This window comes from Synchytrium microbalum, assembly GCF_006535985.1.
Source record: "Synchytrium microbalum strain JEL517 chromosome Unknown SmJEL517_scf0039, whole genome shotgun sequence".
Taxonomy (NCBI): Eukaryota; Fungi; Chytridiomycota; class Chytridiomycetes; order Synchytriales; family Synchytriaceae; genus Synchytrium; species Synchytrium microbalum.
The window spans coordinates 49,246-62,619 of NW_022158388.1; the positions used below are offsets into that span (position 1 = coordinate 49,246).

Below are 13,374 nucleotides of genomic sequence, written 5' to 3' on the forward strand. Positions count from 1 at the left end.
AGAGAAACCGCATCTAAAAAGATCCCGAAACAATGCCAACAGAAGCGGAGAAAATCTATGCCTCAGGCCTTCGCATGTTCAGCGACAAGGACCTGCAAGACCACATGAAAAACACCAAAGGAGTTCTCGGAAAACCCGTAAAAGGCACCGAAAAACCAGGAAGCACAGCATCCTACCGCTCTGCAATGTGTCCCGACCTTGTTGACGGTTGGACGGACGCTGGCATCCACTCCATTGCACAAATCTTTGACGAGGCATTGAAAATGATGGGGCCTGATCAACCATTCTTGCACCATCGTGAGAAATTGGTCGACCTTAATGGCAAAGTTACGTGGGGCCCGTATGTCGCGCAGACTCGTGGGGCTGTTAATGAAAGGAGATTGAATTTTGGGAGTGGGCTTTGTCAATTGAAGATGGAGTTGTGTGGGGGCAAGGAGGAGGATAAGTGGCATTTTTCGATATTTGCTGTGAGTGCGTTGGGGTTTGTGTTGCGTTGGTGCTCTGTACGTACGGATTAACTCGTGTTTGTTGGTTATGTAGAATAATCGACCTGAATGGTTTATTGCTGATCACGGTGCTATATGCTATGGCCTTGTTTCTGCTGCTCTATTCGACTCTCTGGTATGACGGCCCTCTACTTGCTATCTGATACTCAAATATCTCACACTTTTAAACACTAGGGTCCTGAATCTGTCTCCTACATCATAAACCACTCTGACTCGCATGGCCTCATTACCACTATCGACCGTATCCCATCGGCTCTGTCAATAGCTCACGAATGTCCCAACATGAAGTGGATTATCTCCATGGACGAGCTCTTCACCACCGAAGGCAAAGATCTAGTTCAGAAAGCTGCAGCCGTAGGAGTCAAGCTTGTTTCCTTCTTGGAGGTGGAACAGCTTGGGAAACTTCACCGTAGACCGGTTCGGTATGCTGGGGATGATGATATGTATACGCTCTGTTACAGTGAGTGATACGAGGAACTTCGCGTCGTTGTTTTGTTGTGCAGTCCTAACGTTTTTCGTGACCCGCACTTTAGCTTCTGGAACAACTGGCCAACCCAAAGGAGGAATCATCACGCACAGAAACATGCTCGCTACTGGTCGAGCGATTCAGTATCAAGGAAGTGGACATTACCAGAGTGATTTCCACTTGTCGTACTTGCCTTATGCACACGCTATGGAGCGTTTCATTCTCGTAGAAGTGTTGCGATCTGGAGCACCCGTTGCATTTGGACGTGGTGATCCGGCTCTGATTATGGAAGGTGAGGAAAATACAGTGACGTGTTAGTTGGTCTGAAATGTACTGAATTTTTTGTCGTAATTAGATATGCAGACATGGAAACCAACATATGTCGCTTCAGTGCCTCGTATCTGGAACAGACTGTATGCTGCCATCACTACACGCGTCCTGTCAACAGGAGGCGAGAAAGGATTAGATGCCTTCCGAAAGGCTGTTGCTGAAAAGGCAGCTTGGACCAAGAAGACAAGCTCTGTGACACACCCAAAACTCGACAAGCTCTTCTTTGATGCTTTCAAGCCATTGTTGGGTGGACGAGTTCGCCACGTAAATTCTTTTCTACTTCAGGTGTTTTGTGCAAAATTCTTACCACCAAATAACACCTAGGCTATGAGTGGATCAGCTCCCATCGCACCTGACGTCCTAGACACCCTACGAGCATGTTTCAGCATGACGTTCGGAGAAGGGTATGGACAGACCGAGTCTGGAGGTGCTATTTCAGTGCAGTACAGATTCGAGTTTGATGCTGCTTACAAAGTCGGTGTTCCGCTTGTATGCAATGAGTATAAGCTTGTATCAGTGCCTGAGATGGGATATCTTGTAACTGATAAGGTGAGAAATGGTGTGATCGTTTCCGTTCAAGCTTGATCATTCAGTGAGTCTTCCACTCTTTTTTAGCCATACCCACGCGGTGAAGTATGTTTCAGAGGTCCCAATGCTACACCTGGGTACTACAAGGATGCGAAGAAGACTGCGGATTTGATTGATAAAGAAGGATGGTTGCATACTGGAGATGTTGGAGGTATGATGGCCTGTTATCTTGTTTTAAGTAAGTTTTTTTTCTCACCCGAAAAACTTATGTTTTAGAAATCGATGAGTTTGGACGCTTACGTATTCTGGATCGAACCAAGCATATCTTCAAGGTATCTTCTGTGTTTTTCAAGATAGAGCGGGATAGTTCATATTGTTTCTCCCTTGATTATTTACTGATTGAGACGCGTTTTTTAGCTTGCGGTAAATAGAAGTTTTAAGATCCCCTCTTTGCCAAATGATCTCACTAACTTTCATTTTTCATTGTGATTGGTACATTTTAGCAAGGAGAGGTGAGCGATCTCTGTCGAACCAAGTCTTATCTCTCTTCACTAACGCTTCTATCGTGTTTGCTAGTACGTTGCTCCAGAAAAGTTGGAAAACATTTTCCAGAACTCGGCATACATTGTAAGGGCCACTTCACTGCTATGAGCCTATTCTCTATGTGCACCTAACGTTTTTTTTCGTAGGCTCAAATCTACGTTCACGGTGACTCTGTACGATCCGAACTAGTAGCGGTCGTCATTCCAGAACCAGAACCAGTTCTCCTACGCGCCATCGAACTTGGCTTGATTCCAAAAGATGTAACTATTCCAGCTCTTGGCGTCGTGACGCCTGAACTTGAAAAGGTCTGCAAAGACACCAAGATTATGGAAGTCATTTTGAAGGATATTGAGAAATTGGGTCGTGATAGGAAAGGTATGGGTGCTTGGTAGAGAAGAATCGCTATCGCAGCGTGTTATCTAATACCAATATCCTTTATTTTTGCCAAATCAACTACAGTCATGGGATACGAGTTACCCAAAGCCATATGCCTGAAACCTGAAATCATGACCATTCAGAATGGTTTGCTTACTCCTACCAACAAGGTTAAGAGGGAAACTGTTGCCAAGGTGAGAATAGAGTTGTTTCTACAAGACAGAAAGAGTCTTTACATCGATCTGACAATTCACTTTCTTGACTAGGAATACCGTCCACTCATTGATATGCTCTACTCTAAGGTCGATGCTTCTAGATCGCCTGCCAAATTGTAGTTTGTCAGAAACCCAAAAGAATACACTTAATACCGCCTAACGAACTCTTTGATCAGACAAAACTGTTGCATGGTTGCTTTGCACGGCGGAATTGGAGAGGTGTCATTTACTACGAGCAGTCTTAACAGCTAGTTGGGGAGACAATTTGCAATGGCATCTTGTTTTTGAGTTGTCTCTCCAGTTTTACAAGAGCTCATGCACGAGACCGAAAGAGTGCTTGGGAACTCTTTACATCTGGCGTGGTGATCATCTAGCTCTGATTATGGAGATTGGGAACAGTAAAGTGACATGTCACTATGCCTGGACTGCTATAATTCCTTTTTTTTTGCTATAATTAGGTATGCAAGAATGGGAACCAACATACGTCGCTTGAGTGCCTCGTATGTGGAATAGACTGTTGCTACCATCACTAGACGCGTCCTGTCAGCAGGACGTAAGAAGGGATTAGATGTCTTCGGAAAGGCTGCTGTCATCACTACACGCGCCCTGTCAGCAGGACGTAAGAAGGTTAGATGTCTTTGGAAAGGCTCTAGTTGAAAAGGCAGTTTGAGCAATGAAAACAAGCTCTGTCACACAATCAAAGCTCGACAAGCTTTATTTCGATGCGTTCAAGCCATGGCTGGTGAACGAGTTCGCCATGTTAATACTCTCCTATCTCGTTTTTTGCGCATAGTGTGACCACCAAACAACGTCTAGCCTTTGAATGGATCAGCTCCGATCGCACCTGACGTACTAGACACCTTCCGAGCATGTTTCGGGTGCCTGGGATGGGGCATTTTGTAACTGATGAGGTGAGAAATGGTGTTTCCGTTCAAACTTGATCATTTTACTGACTTCCCTTTTTAAGCCATACCAGTGATGAACCCTTTATCTCAGTTTGTTTCCATGGCGAGTTAACTATTTTTCATTGCTTATTGCGAGTTATACATTGTAGCAAGGTGAGTGTTTCTTGTCGAACTAGCATCATGTACCCAACTCGAACTAACTTCTCTGTCAAAATGAGTAGTATATTGCTCCCGAAGAGATGCCAGACGTCTTCCAGATACTTGAGATGCATTGTAAGTGCCTTTTGAGTGTTATACAGTCTGTACTTGATTTTGAAAGATTGTACCCCTCTTTTGGCTTAGGCTCAAATCTACGTTCACTGCGACTGCACGATTCGAGCTAGAAGCTGTCGTCATTCCAGATCCACTGCTTTAAAATGTTCATGGAACTGGACTTTGACGGATGCTGCCATTCCAGCACGTGGTGTTGCTGTGCCTGAACTTGAACAAATCTGCTGATCTCATTTTGAAGGATATCGAGAAATTGGGTCGTGAGAGGTTGAAAAAGAGCTACTGTCGACTCGTGCTCTTTTCGATTCAATTGATTTTTATGCCCAAAGGAATACACATACGATATACCCTCCCCAAACGATAAGCTTGGACCTTGAAATTATCGCCATTCAGAGTGGTTTACTTCTACTATCAACACGGTTAGGTGTGAAATGGTTGCCAAGGCAGAAGAAAAGTCTTCATAAAGGCTGTAATTGCGTTTTGTATCATCTCTTGTAACAAGAAAACTGTCCTCTCACTGATACGCCTGACTTTCAGATTGATACTTTTAGCTATCCTATCATTTGAAGTTTGCTAGATAGCAAACTTCCAATATAGGGATGAGTCAAAACGTTTAAATATCTTATTTTTGCTTCACTCAACCGTTCATGCTATGAATACATATATCTTATTGATTGCTTGGTTTCTTACAATTGAGAACCTATCGTTTTCTAAATGAGGTTGCGACTGCCTATATAACTTAATCTCAAGGAGACCTTCATCATTTTATACATGTAATGGTAACCCAAAAGACTGAATGCACATATAATGCAGTCTCAAGATCCCAACCCAGAACGAGGCTTCCTGAAAACCACGTCAATCAAGCCATGTTGATTCAGATGCATGCTATTGCTACCACCACTGCTACCTCCAGCATGTCTATCCTTCATATTAGTATCTCCATCACGATCTGTACTTGGACCTATAGTAGCACCTTCCTTCCAGCCCATTTTTTGAAGCAGCAAGAAGCCTTTATTGGTCTCCTTCAGTGCTTCTTTATCTTCAAACACAGTTTCGCCCCATTTAGGAGCTAGTCTGCGGGTGTTGCCTGATGTATTATTTGGTTGAGTGTCACGATGATTGCCACGTTCCGAGTACTTTTTCTTCTTTTCGTCTCTTCTTTCTTTATAGGATGTTGGCGGTGGTGGTGATGATGCGACGAATGGTTGTGTTTGGTATCCAGTGAATATGTTTGGTACCTGATTATATGTTGGTGGTGCGACATATTCCCATGGTTGGCTTGTTGCAATATTTAGTGCCTGATTATTATACGTTGTTTGTTCCGATGGTTGGGTTGTAGTTCCGTTCTTGTTTCCCACCCGACTATATGCCGACCTACGAAGCTTATCAATCCTTTCCTGTTCTATATCTTGAGCTGATGGTAGATATATCGAGTCTGAGCTAAACACGTCGTCGTCAAACACTCTGGCAACTACATTTTTCTTTTTTGAAGGGAGTTTGAAGCCTTTGATACCATTACCACTACTATATGGTTGATTATCGGGAATAGTAAATGGCTCTTGTGGCAAATCTACAAAATCGGCTTGCTCACGTCTCAAATGGCGTTTGGATCGTGAATTGTGTTTTGGTGGTGGTGATTGTTTTGAGTTTCGTACGACAACGACGGACTCATCGTCATCACTTATGACTATTGGTTTAGGTTTACCAGCATATGATGCTCTGGAAGCGGGTGATGACGAAGAATTTCCTGGTTTTACAGATATAATTTCGACATCTGAGTCCGAGTCCAGAGCAGTAACATTCTGTATATAGTCGTCCATAGCAGCGTAATGATCATGATCATTGCTCCAATCTTTTATAACAGGGCGTTGTTGTCTTCTTTCGTGTTCATTGTCAGAATTGCTGGTGATGACAAGACGATTTTTCTTCTTCTTGCCCTTCTTGGCCCGTTTCGAGCCATTGCCACCTAAGTAGACTATCTTGGGTGGACTATTACTATCAGGCTCATCATTCCTGCTATGTGATTGTGGTTGCTGCGGAGGAGATAATGGCAAAAAGTCGTCAAGCTCCTTGAGTGAGATTGTTGACTCCCAGGCCCTATTTGGCTTCAGATCTATAATAAAATCATCTTCCTCATCTATATCAATAACGTCAGAACTCATAGCTTCAGACTGTCAACTCATACTTTGGCCTGTGCGATATAATGTGCGTGGTAGGCGTTGTTTAGAATCGCAGCGCGGTATACAGCATTGCACATCATCCCAACATCGTCTATTCAACGTTTAAAGTTACTAAACTTACTGAACTACCCGTCTCTGGATCTCTGGATCCGAATCATGTGGAATTGACGGGTTGCAACAAATATCAAACTGTATGCCGCCAAGTTTACAACTTGTTACGCTTAAAGAATGTCACATCCATATACTCTTGTGGTTCCTTTGTCTCGTAAGCACGTCTAAACTGTATAGCTCCAGCTTCCGTGGCCGCTTCTCGCGAGGATGCCCGTTCCCATTTTGTGATCTGGAAAGTAAGAGTTGTGAGTTCGACGATGCCGCAAGGACAGGGAGCATGTATACTGACCAGTTCCTTTTGAAGTTTCACTGCTCTTGGTCCTGAAGCTACGATACCATCAAGACAATCGTTCACAGCGTCATCTAATTTTGATAATGGAACAACATTCTCTAGGAAGCCCCATTGTTGCATCGTAGATGCGGGAAGATTGTCCCCGACTAGGAGGAGATACCTCGTCCGACCCCATCCAATTAGATCTGTTGATAAAATTGTCAGTTTAGATTATATGACGCCAAAAACACTAGATAGCATACCAGGTAATAAACAAGCTTCTACGACTGATGGTAGGCCAACACGAACTTCAGGCATCCCAAACGTTCCCGTGTCTGCCGAAATCCTGAAATCGCATGCAGCAGCAACTTCCAAGCCAGCCCCCAAACACCAACCATTGACTCTTCCTATGACTGGTACTGGAGTTTTTCTAAAAACAATTGAGGCACTTTAGAGCTTTTTGCCTTCGATTTCTTGTATTTAGAGTTACGTACCTTATAACATCAGCGCACTTGCTAACTTGTCGAATAAAAGCCTCAGCTCCATCTTGATCCTTCTGATACATCTCACTGATATCAGCACCACCGATGAAAGACTTGTTTCCAGCACCAGTTAGCACGACACATCGTAACTCAGGATCCATAGATAAATCTTGAAATGTTTTGATAAAGTCCTTCATCAAAGCAGAGTTCATGACGTTCAGGCGTCTTTCATTGTTTACTGTAACTGTAGCGACTTTACCAGTGGCGCCTAAAGACAGGTCATTCCATTAAATGAACGAAAAGAATGCGTCCGTGGTTGAATTGATTCATGTCACACCTCGATGTTTGGAGACGTGGTTCTTGAAAGTAACCGTCACTAGTTGAGCTGCTTTAGATGCCATGATTGTGCCTACTTTAGATGCGTTGAATCTTGTAAGCTTGCCAAAGCTCAACAACAACAACAACACATGCAACACCAAGCTTATGCATCGGTGCACGTGTCAGTGAACAAAGCACTGGGAACTTACCAAGAACTAGGTATTAATTCTACTATTCGTGATTGCCCCTGTGCTCGGTTGGACCTTGCTGCTATTGTTTGTTTGAAACTGTAAAAAGCTAAAGACGCTGCCCGTCTCCGCCGAACTTTTAGAGGGTGAAGATGAAGTTGATGAACATAAATTCGAGTCGCTCCGCTGTGAGCGATCGCTTTATGATCTATCTCACCATGACAGCATGCCCTTCACAAATGTAGAACACACTAATTCGGACGGATGTTGGTTGGTCAATAATTTTACTATTGAGAATATCTAAATGATCACATGCAATAATTTACGTGGGGTTTGAATATGCATCAGTCCGTCGAGGATGAGTAACATCACGCGCACCCATTCTGGCCGTGACTGCCAACTGGTGTGCATCCGGAATAGTAAATATCAAAGCAGTGAGGAGTTCCGGTGTGGCTTTAAACACGTATTGGTACCATTCGGCTTGGACTAGCACGCCATTGAATTCAGCTACGAGTACGTATATCGTCCGAATGGCCATAAGGAGTCCAATTGCAAAGACAAGGCCTCGCATCTATGCATTATACCGGTTAGCACATTCATTCCAACCAGCCAAGACTCCCTTCAACAGAGGTTTGTACATACCCTCATATCAGGAGATTCTCTCATCCACAAAAGATTCACGAGTGTTCCGAGAGCAACCAGTAGAGCAATGGCCGAGTACAATCCAATAAATATATTCAGAGTAGAGTTGGAATTTGTTGGATTGTTGACTGCCTGTTGTTGAAGAATGATGATGGCAATCACCGAGGCCAGAAGTGCAAGTTGTAATACTCGAGCTACTTGCGCCGCTGGTGTGCTTGGTTGGATTCCAAAGTGCCTAAGTTTCAAGAGAGGGTTAGTTCTGAACCGTGCCACATTGAGAGACCACATTAGAGCTTACATTATAAGAATTTGCAAGGTTGTGGTGATAACAAAGAAGTATCCGATACTCTGCAGCAGCACTTCAACCAAGTAGATGGTCTCGGATGTTTGAAAAGTCGTGATGAGCAGACAACGCATTATGAAGGAGACAGTCCGAACTAGGAAAGACGTGGATGGGGATCAGCGTCAACAGCCAATAGGATTCAGAATACAGATTCAAGCCAAAATGCGGCCACTCATAGTGGGAAAGTACGTCATGGCTCACCTGTGACGAATAGTGCAAGGGAGATTGAAGTTCTTGAAATCCCTCTGAGCGCATAGTATACAAATATGGGCACTAGAAGACCGAATGAAGCTGCAAACACGATTGCTGGAGGGAGTGTGTATCTAATGGTAGGGTGAACACAGTAAGCTACAATTGTGGGCGCAATGTCGCAAATTATCACGGACAGACGACGGAAGCAGATCCGTAAACCATGACTTACCCGGCAAGTTGAGCATAGTTGACCATCTTTGATCAAATACAGGCTGCTTAAACGACAAACAGCAGCTTGCTTCCGGAAATTGTTTTTCAGTTAAAACCTGATGCCAACGACCTGATACCGTAGTAGCTTTGACGGAAATATTGAAACTTTGAGTTCGAGGAAGCGTCGGAACTGGCACCCTTTTAATATGTTTAACACCACATAGCCACTACTACAAAGCTTTGATCCTTTCCTTGTTGGTGAAGTTTGATTGGACGACGACATTTTTCTGGCAAATCGGGTCTAAAAATCGGTTAAGTTTCAAAAGATGGGGCTGTAATGCTGTCATGCACCTCTTGCAACTTATAACGGGTTCACTTCTTTCGTGCCGCACAGTGGGTCAATTCCTTTGTATACTTGATGCGAGATTTTACCCAATTTGATCCCAAGACGTGATCTTCACCAACTTCTTGTATCGTTGGCGTGTCTGGACAGCTCCTCGGGTTTGAAAGGGATTTTCGCTGTTCTCACGGTGTGTTGGAATCACTTGCTGTATACTACCCCCTATTCCAAACATTCAATCCCCAGTAGAGGATTGGAAAGAAGGTCACAGGAGCAAAGGCCCGATTTCCAGAACACTTCCAGTATGTATACAGAGCCTATCCTAGTGATTCCAGCATGCTTTGCTACTGTTTATCGTACTTGCCGTCAACGCGCTGACGTTCTGTTTTCGTCATTTCCAGGCCATTGCTATAAGGATTCAGGGACTCAAGGACGCTACCAACTATGGATGCGAACCGAACCATTCAGTGCCCATCCACACCTCTGCATGCCGTATCTTTCCCAGCAAGATAGGGGCATCAAGTGCGGTTGCTCCCATGCATACGGATCGTAAAAACTGAATGGATCTATGACTCCCCAACGTCAGCAGAAGGCATCTGCAAGTAGTGGCCATTCGCACGAGATGGTGTTCGTATATCGTGCCTTAAACACTCCTCCACCTCGTGAGTCTTTATGCTGTGTGCGTTAAGCCCTCCGCCAGTGTTATCGACCTTGGCCTCTGTCACTTCTGGTGACATTGGTCACAGCAAAAAGCGAGGAGGCGTCAAGGGATCGAGTGGATCCACGTTTACGTGGTTGGGTCTTGGTACTGATGGTAGCAAAGACCACAAAACATTTACCTCACCTCAGGCAACTATATGTGAGTTCTTTTATATCGCATCGTTTGTCTCCGCATATAGGTAATGCAGCCCATGCCGGTCCCAAGTCCGGAGAAATGCAGAGGGCTTATGATACTAACAACTCTTGTCCCTTGAATAGGAGATTTTACAGAACAGTAGAAAATGTAATGGTTTAAATATAAAGGCTGCCTGAACTTAACATACAAAATCCTCTCCGCGAGCCTATGTAACAGAGAGTTAAATGAAAGTGATTCGACTCTAAACCTCATGATATTCATGCATGTTTCGTTGGTTGCCTTTAATGGGAATGGTGACGTTCTTCCAATTCCATTTGCTCAAAACCACGTAATGGCAACGGCATTTTCTTCTTCTTTTGTGCCACGGAACGCAAATGCCAACGCAATTGTAGGATCCGTAATTGTTGCTCCCAGTCAAATCTTATTCACACTTCCATTTCAAGCGATGAATAGTTCAGGCGAAGGGAGAGAGGAGCTCATATTGATATAACTGTGGGCATAATCTAGCAGCCAGTCCTTTCTTGCTTGGGGTCTTGATTTTGCTTGAAATATGGCTGGCAAGATGCATCCACTCTCACAAAAGACGGTTTTGGACAATATCGATCACCTCGTAGTCACCAACTTTCTGTATCTATATCTTCTGGATTTCAGTCTGTTTACTCTGATGCTCCGTTTGGCAACACAATCTGTGCGCATTCAAAACATTTCAAATGTTGCGAGTTGGTACAGTGAGACTAACCGACACGTCTAACTATTAGGTCGTAGCTTCATCCCTAGTCACAAAGTCATTAAAGTTCTATGTGTATTTCATTATTGGCACGAATCTCTTGTTTGCTATGAGACATTTCAGTCAGCCTGAAGGATTTGCTGTGATTATCGACTTTTTCCATAGTAAACTTCGTATCCTTTCTGCTTCCATGTGCTGGCACGTTTGCTAATCTTTAATCTTAATTCTTTTCTATAGCAAACCAGCCAACATCACGTCTCTTCCTGATCCTTCTGGATGTTATGATATGTTTTGTACAGCTATTTAGGCTCCTCGTGGTATTGACTATATCCCAATCCTCAACAGAAGCATCTCCAGCTCTACCTATATCTTTATCTAGTCTCGTCTTCCAATTCCCGTGGCAAAGGACTAGGAGACGGCCAACCTCACCAACAAGGTCACCGTCACGGCCCAGCAATACTAGTAGTAATAACAGTCCATCGAGGCCGCCCACTATGCCTGGAGGGCTGATAAACTCGCCATTAGGTAGAGCACTGTCTCCACTACGGCCAAGTGAAGTGATACCGCTTCAGCCAATGAACAATGTAGCTTCAAGCTCATCTAGGCCTCCAATACCTGCATTATCGTCATCAAGCCCGATTCTAGATGTAGATGATCCACCAGATAGACCTCTACTACCACCAAGAGCAGACAATCCTCTAGCAGTGACATCTGTGCTTGAACTCGATCTAATAGGTGCTTACAGGTTATTTATGCAACGAGAAGAACCGAATGAACCCAATTCGTATGATTTGCCTGTTTGAACAAGAGCAGGATAGCAGGACGGGCTTGCATATTTATAGAGAAGATACCTCAACGGCAAACACAAGATCTTTTGTATCTAGCGCTTCAGCAATCCACTACCCACCAGTATCTATACACATACCATGAAAATTCATATACATTTCGCATTTAATATACTATCTATATTCGATTTGAAAAAAAAAACTAGTTTTAGAAGCGTGACATTCGCTCTTCACTGTAGAAATATGATGGAGTTTCGGACTTCATATCATTCCAGATCGTGTCAATCTTTGCAACAACATCAGGGTTCAATGGCCCATTCTTCATTTCTGCCACGTATTCTTCCAACAATTGTCCACTAGCTGGACCTATGATTATCGCATCACCTTCCTCAGTCAGCCCGCTATGGTACTGCATCCATCGGTACGCCAATTCACGCGGAGCTAAGTCAACTGACGTAGCTAGAGCTATCAGTTTCTCCACGGCTTGACTAGTCAGCGTTGACTTGTAGTTTGCACGATACATTTCCTCTCCACGAGTCCCAGTTCCTACTACCTCCTGTTTGGATCCGAGCATGCCTGATATTGTGACGCTGAAGGCATAAAACACCATATTGTGACGTCTTAGACATGGTAGCAGTTCTCGTTCACAGTCTCGTCCAATCAAGTTGCTAAACGAGTGCGGTCATGTTAATCAGGGGCTCAACAGGGAGGAGTTGTTCGTGAATGGAGTTTTCAGCCTCATCCTGTCTGTCTCTTGTCAGGCAAGGCTTGCGAAGACACCACGCAATGAGGACAAGTACTTACTAGAGTCCTTGGTATACACTTGGAGGCTGTATACCTTCTTGTTTACAGAACGCCACCATCTCATCGATTGCATAAGAGGGAAAGTTAGACAGTCCCCAGCGATCGAACTTTCCTTGGCTGTGCAAGACACCCATAGCTTTACACGTCGTTGTCCACGGAGTTTTGTAATCAGGAGCGTGTAGATCTGTTTTGGGTTGCAAGAGGTTTAGAACGTTGGCTCTAAGCTCGCGAATCGCTTGTCCAAAATATCACACACTTACAAAACAAGTCCACTTTGGGAAGCTTTAACGTTTCCAACGAGATATTCAGGGATTCACTGAGCTTCTCGAGAATGGCGTAGCCTGGTTTTGACCAAGCTTTTGTGGCAATCTTGAATGGCTGTGATGTTGCACCGAATTCATGTAGTAAAGGTTCTGACGCATAAGCTCTGGCGGAATCGAGTTCACATTCGGCTCCAGATATCTTTTTGAAAGAGTTTAATACATCTTGTATGAGAGCTGGTTCAGTGATTTTAGCTCCAGTTCCTGGCGCACCAAAGACGGCGGTTCTAAAGTAGCAAAGTAGTGTGAGAAGTGCGCTCTAATTACAGAGAAAGAAGTAATTGCATTGTGATGCTTACCCCAATACGATTTTGACCATGTTTCGAGCTTGCTGCGGTTGGGTTTAGAGATAGAATTAGAGTAAGCCGAAAGTAGCTCAGAGTTTCCATATTTTCAACCCGGGACATGCCAGATACATTTACACTCGTGTTCTGAAGCGTACTATAAGTACCGCTCAGTATAAAGAT

The 13,374-nt window shown here is 44.0% G+C and overlaps 2 protein-coding genes across 2 annotated transcripts; one reads left to right on the forward strand and one right to left on the reverse strand.

The window, feature by feature from the left end:
• Positions 1-32: 32 nt before the first annotated feature.
• SmJEL517_g04949 (uncharacterized protein) lies at positions 33-3,083 on the forward strand (the record flags this gene model as incomplete). Its single annotated transcript, XM_031170877.1, has 14 exons — positions 33-467; positions 541-621; positions 681-966; positions 1,040-1,264; positions 1,328-1,566; positions 1,627-1,851; positions 1,918-2,041; positions 2,107-2,162; positions 2,248-2,253; positions 2,334-2,342; positions 2,407-2,457; positions 2,520-2,748; positions 2,833-2,942; positions 3,015-3,083. The coding sequence occupies 14 exons, from the start codon at positions 33-35 to the stop codon at positions 3,081-3,083; spliced, it is 2,145 nt and encodes a 714-aa protein (XP_031023149.1).
• Positions 3,084-6,523: 3,440 nt separating this feature from the next.
• SmJEL517_g04950 (uncharacterized protein) lies at positions 6,524-7,583 on the reverse strand (the record flags this gene model as incomplete). Its single annotated transcript, XM_031170878.1, has 5 exons — positions 6,524-6,658; positions 6,719-6,906; positions 6,964-7,130; positions 7,195-7,450; positions 7,520-7,583. The coding sequence occupies 5 exons, from the start codon at positions 7,581-7,583 to the stop codon at positions 6,524-6,526; spliced, it is 810 nt and encodes a 269-aa protein (XP_031023119.1).
• Between the last annotated feature and the right edge of the window lie 5,791 nt (positions 7,584-13,374).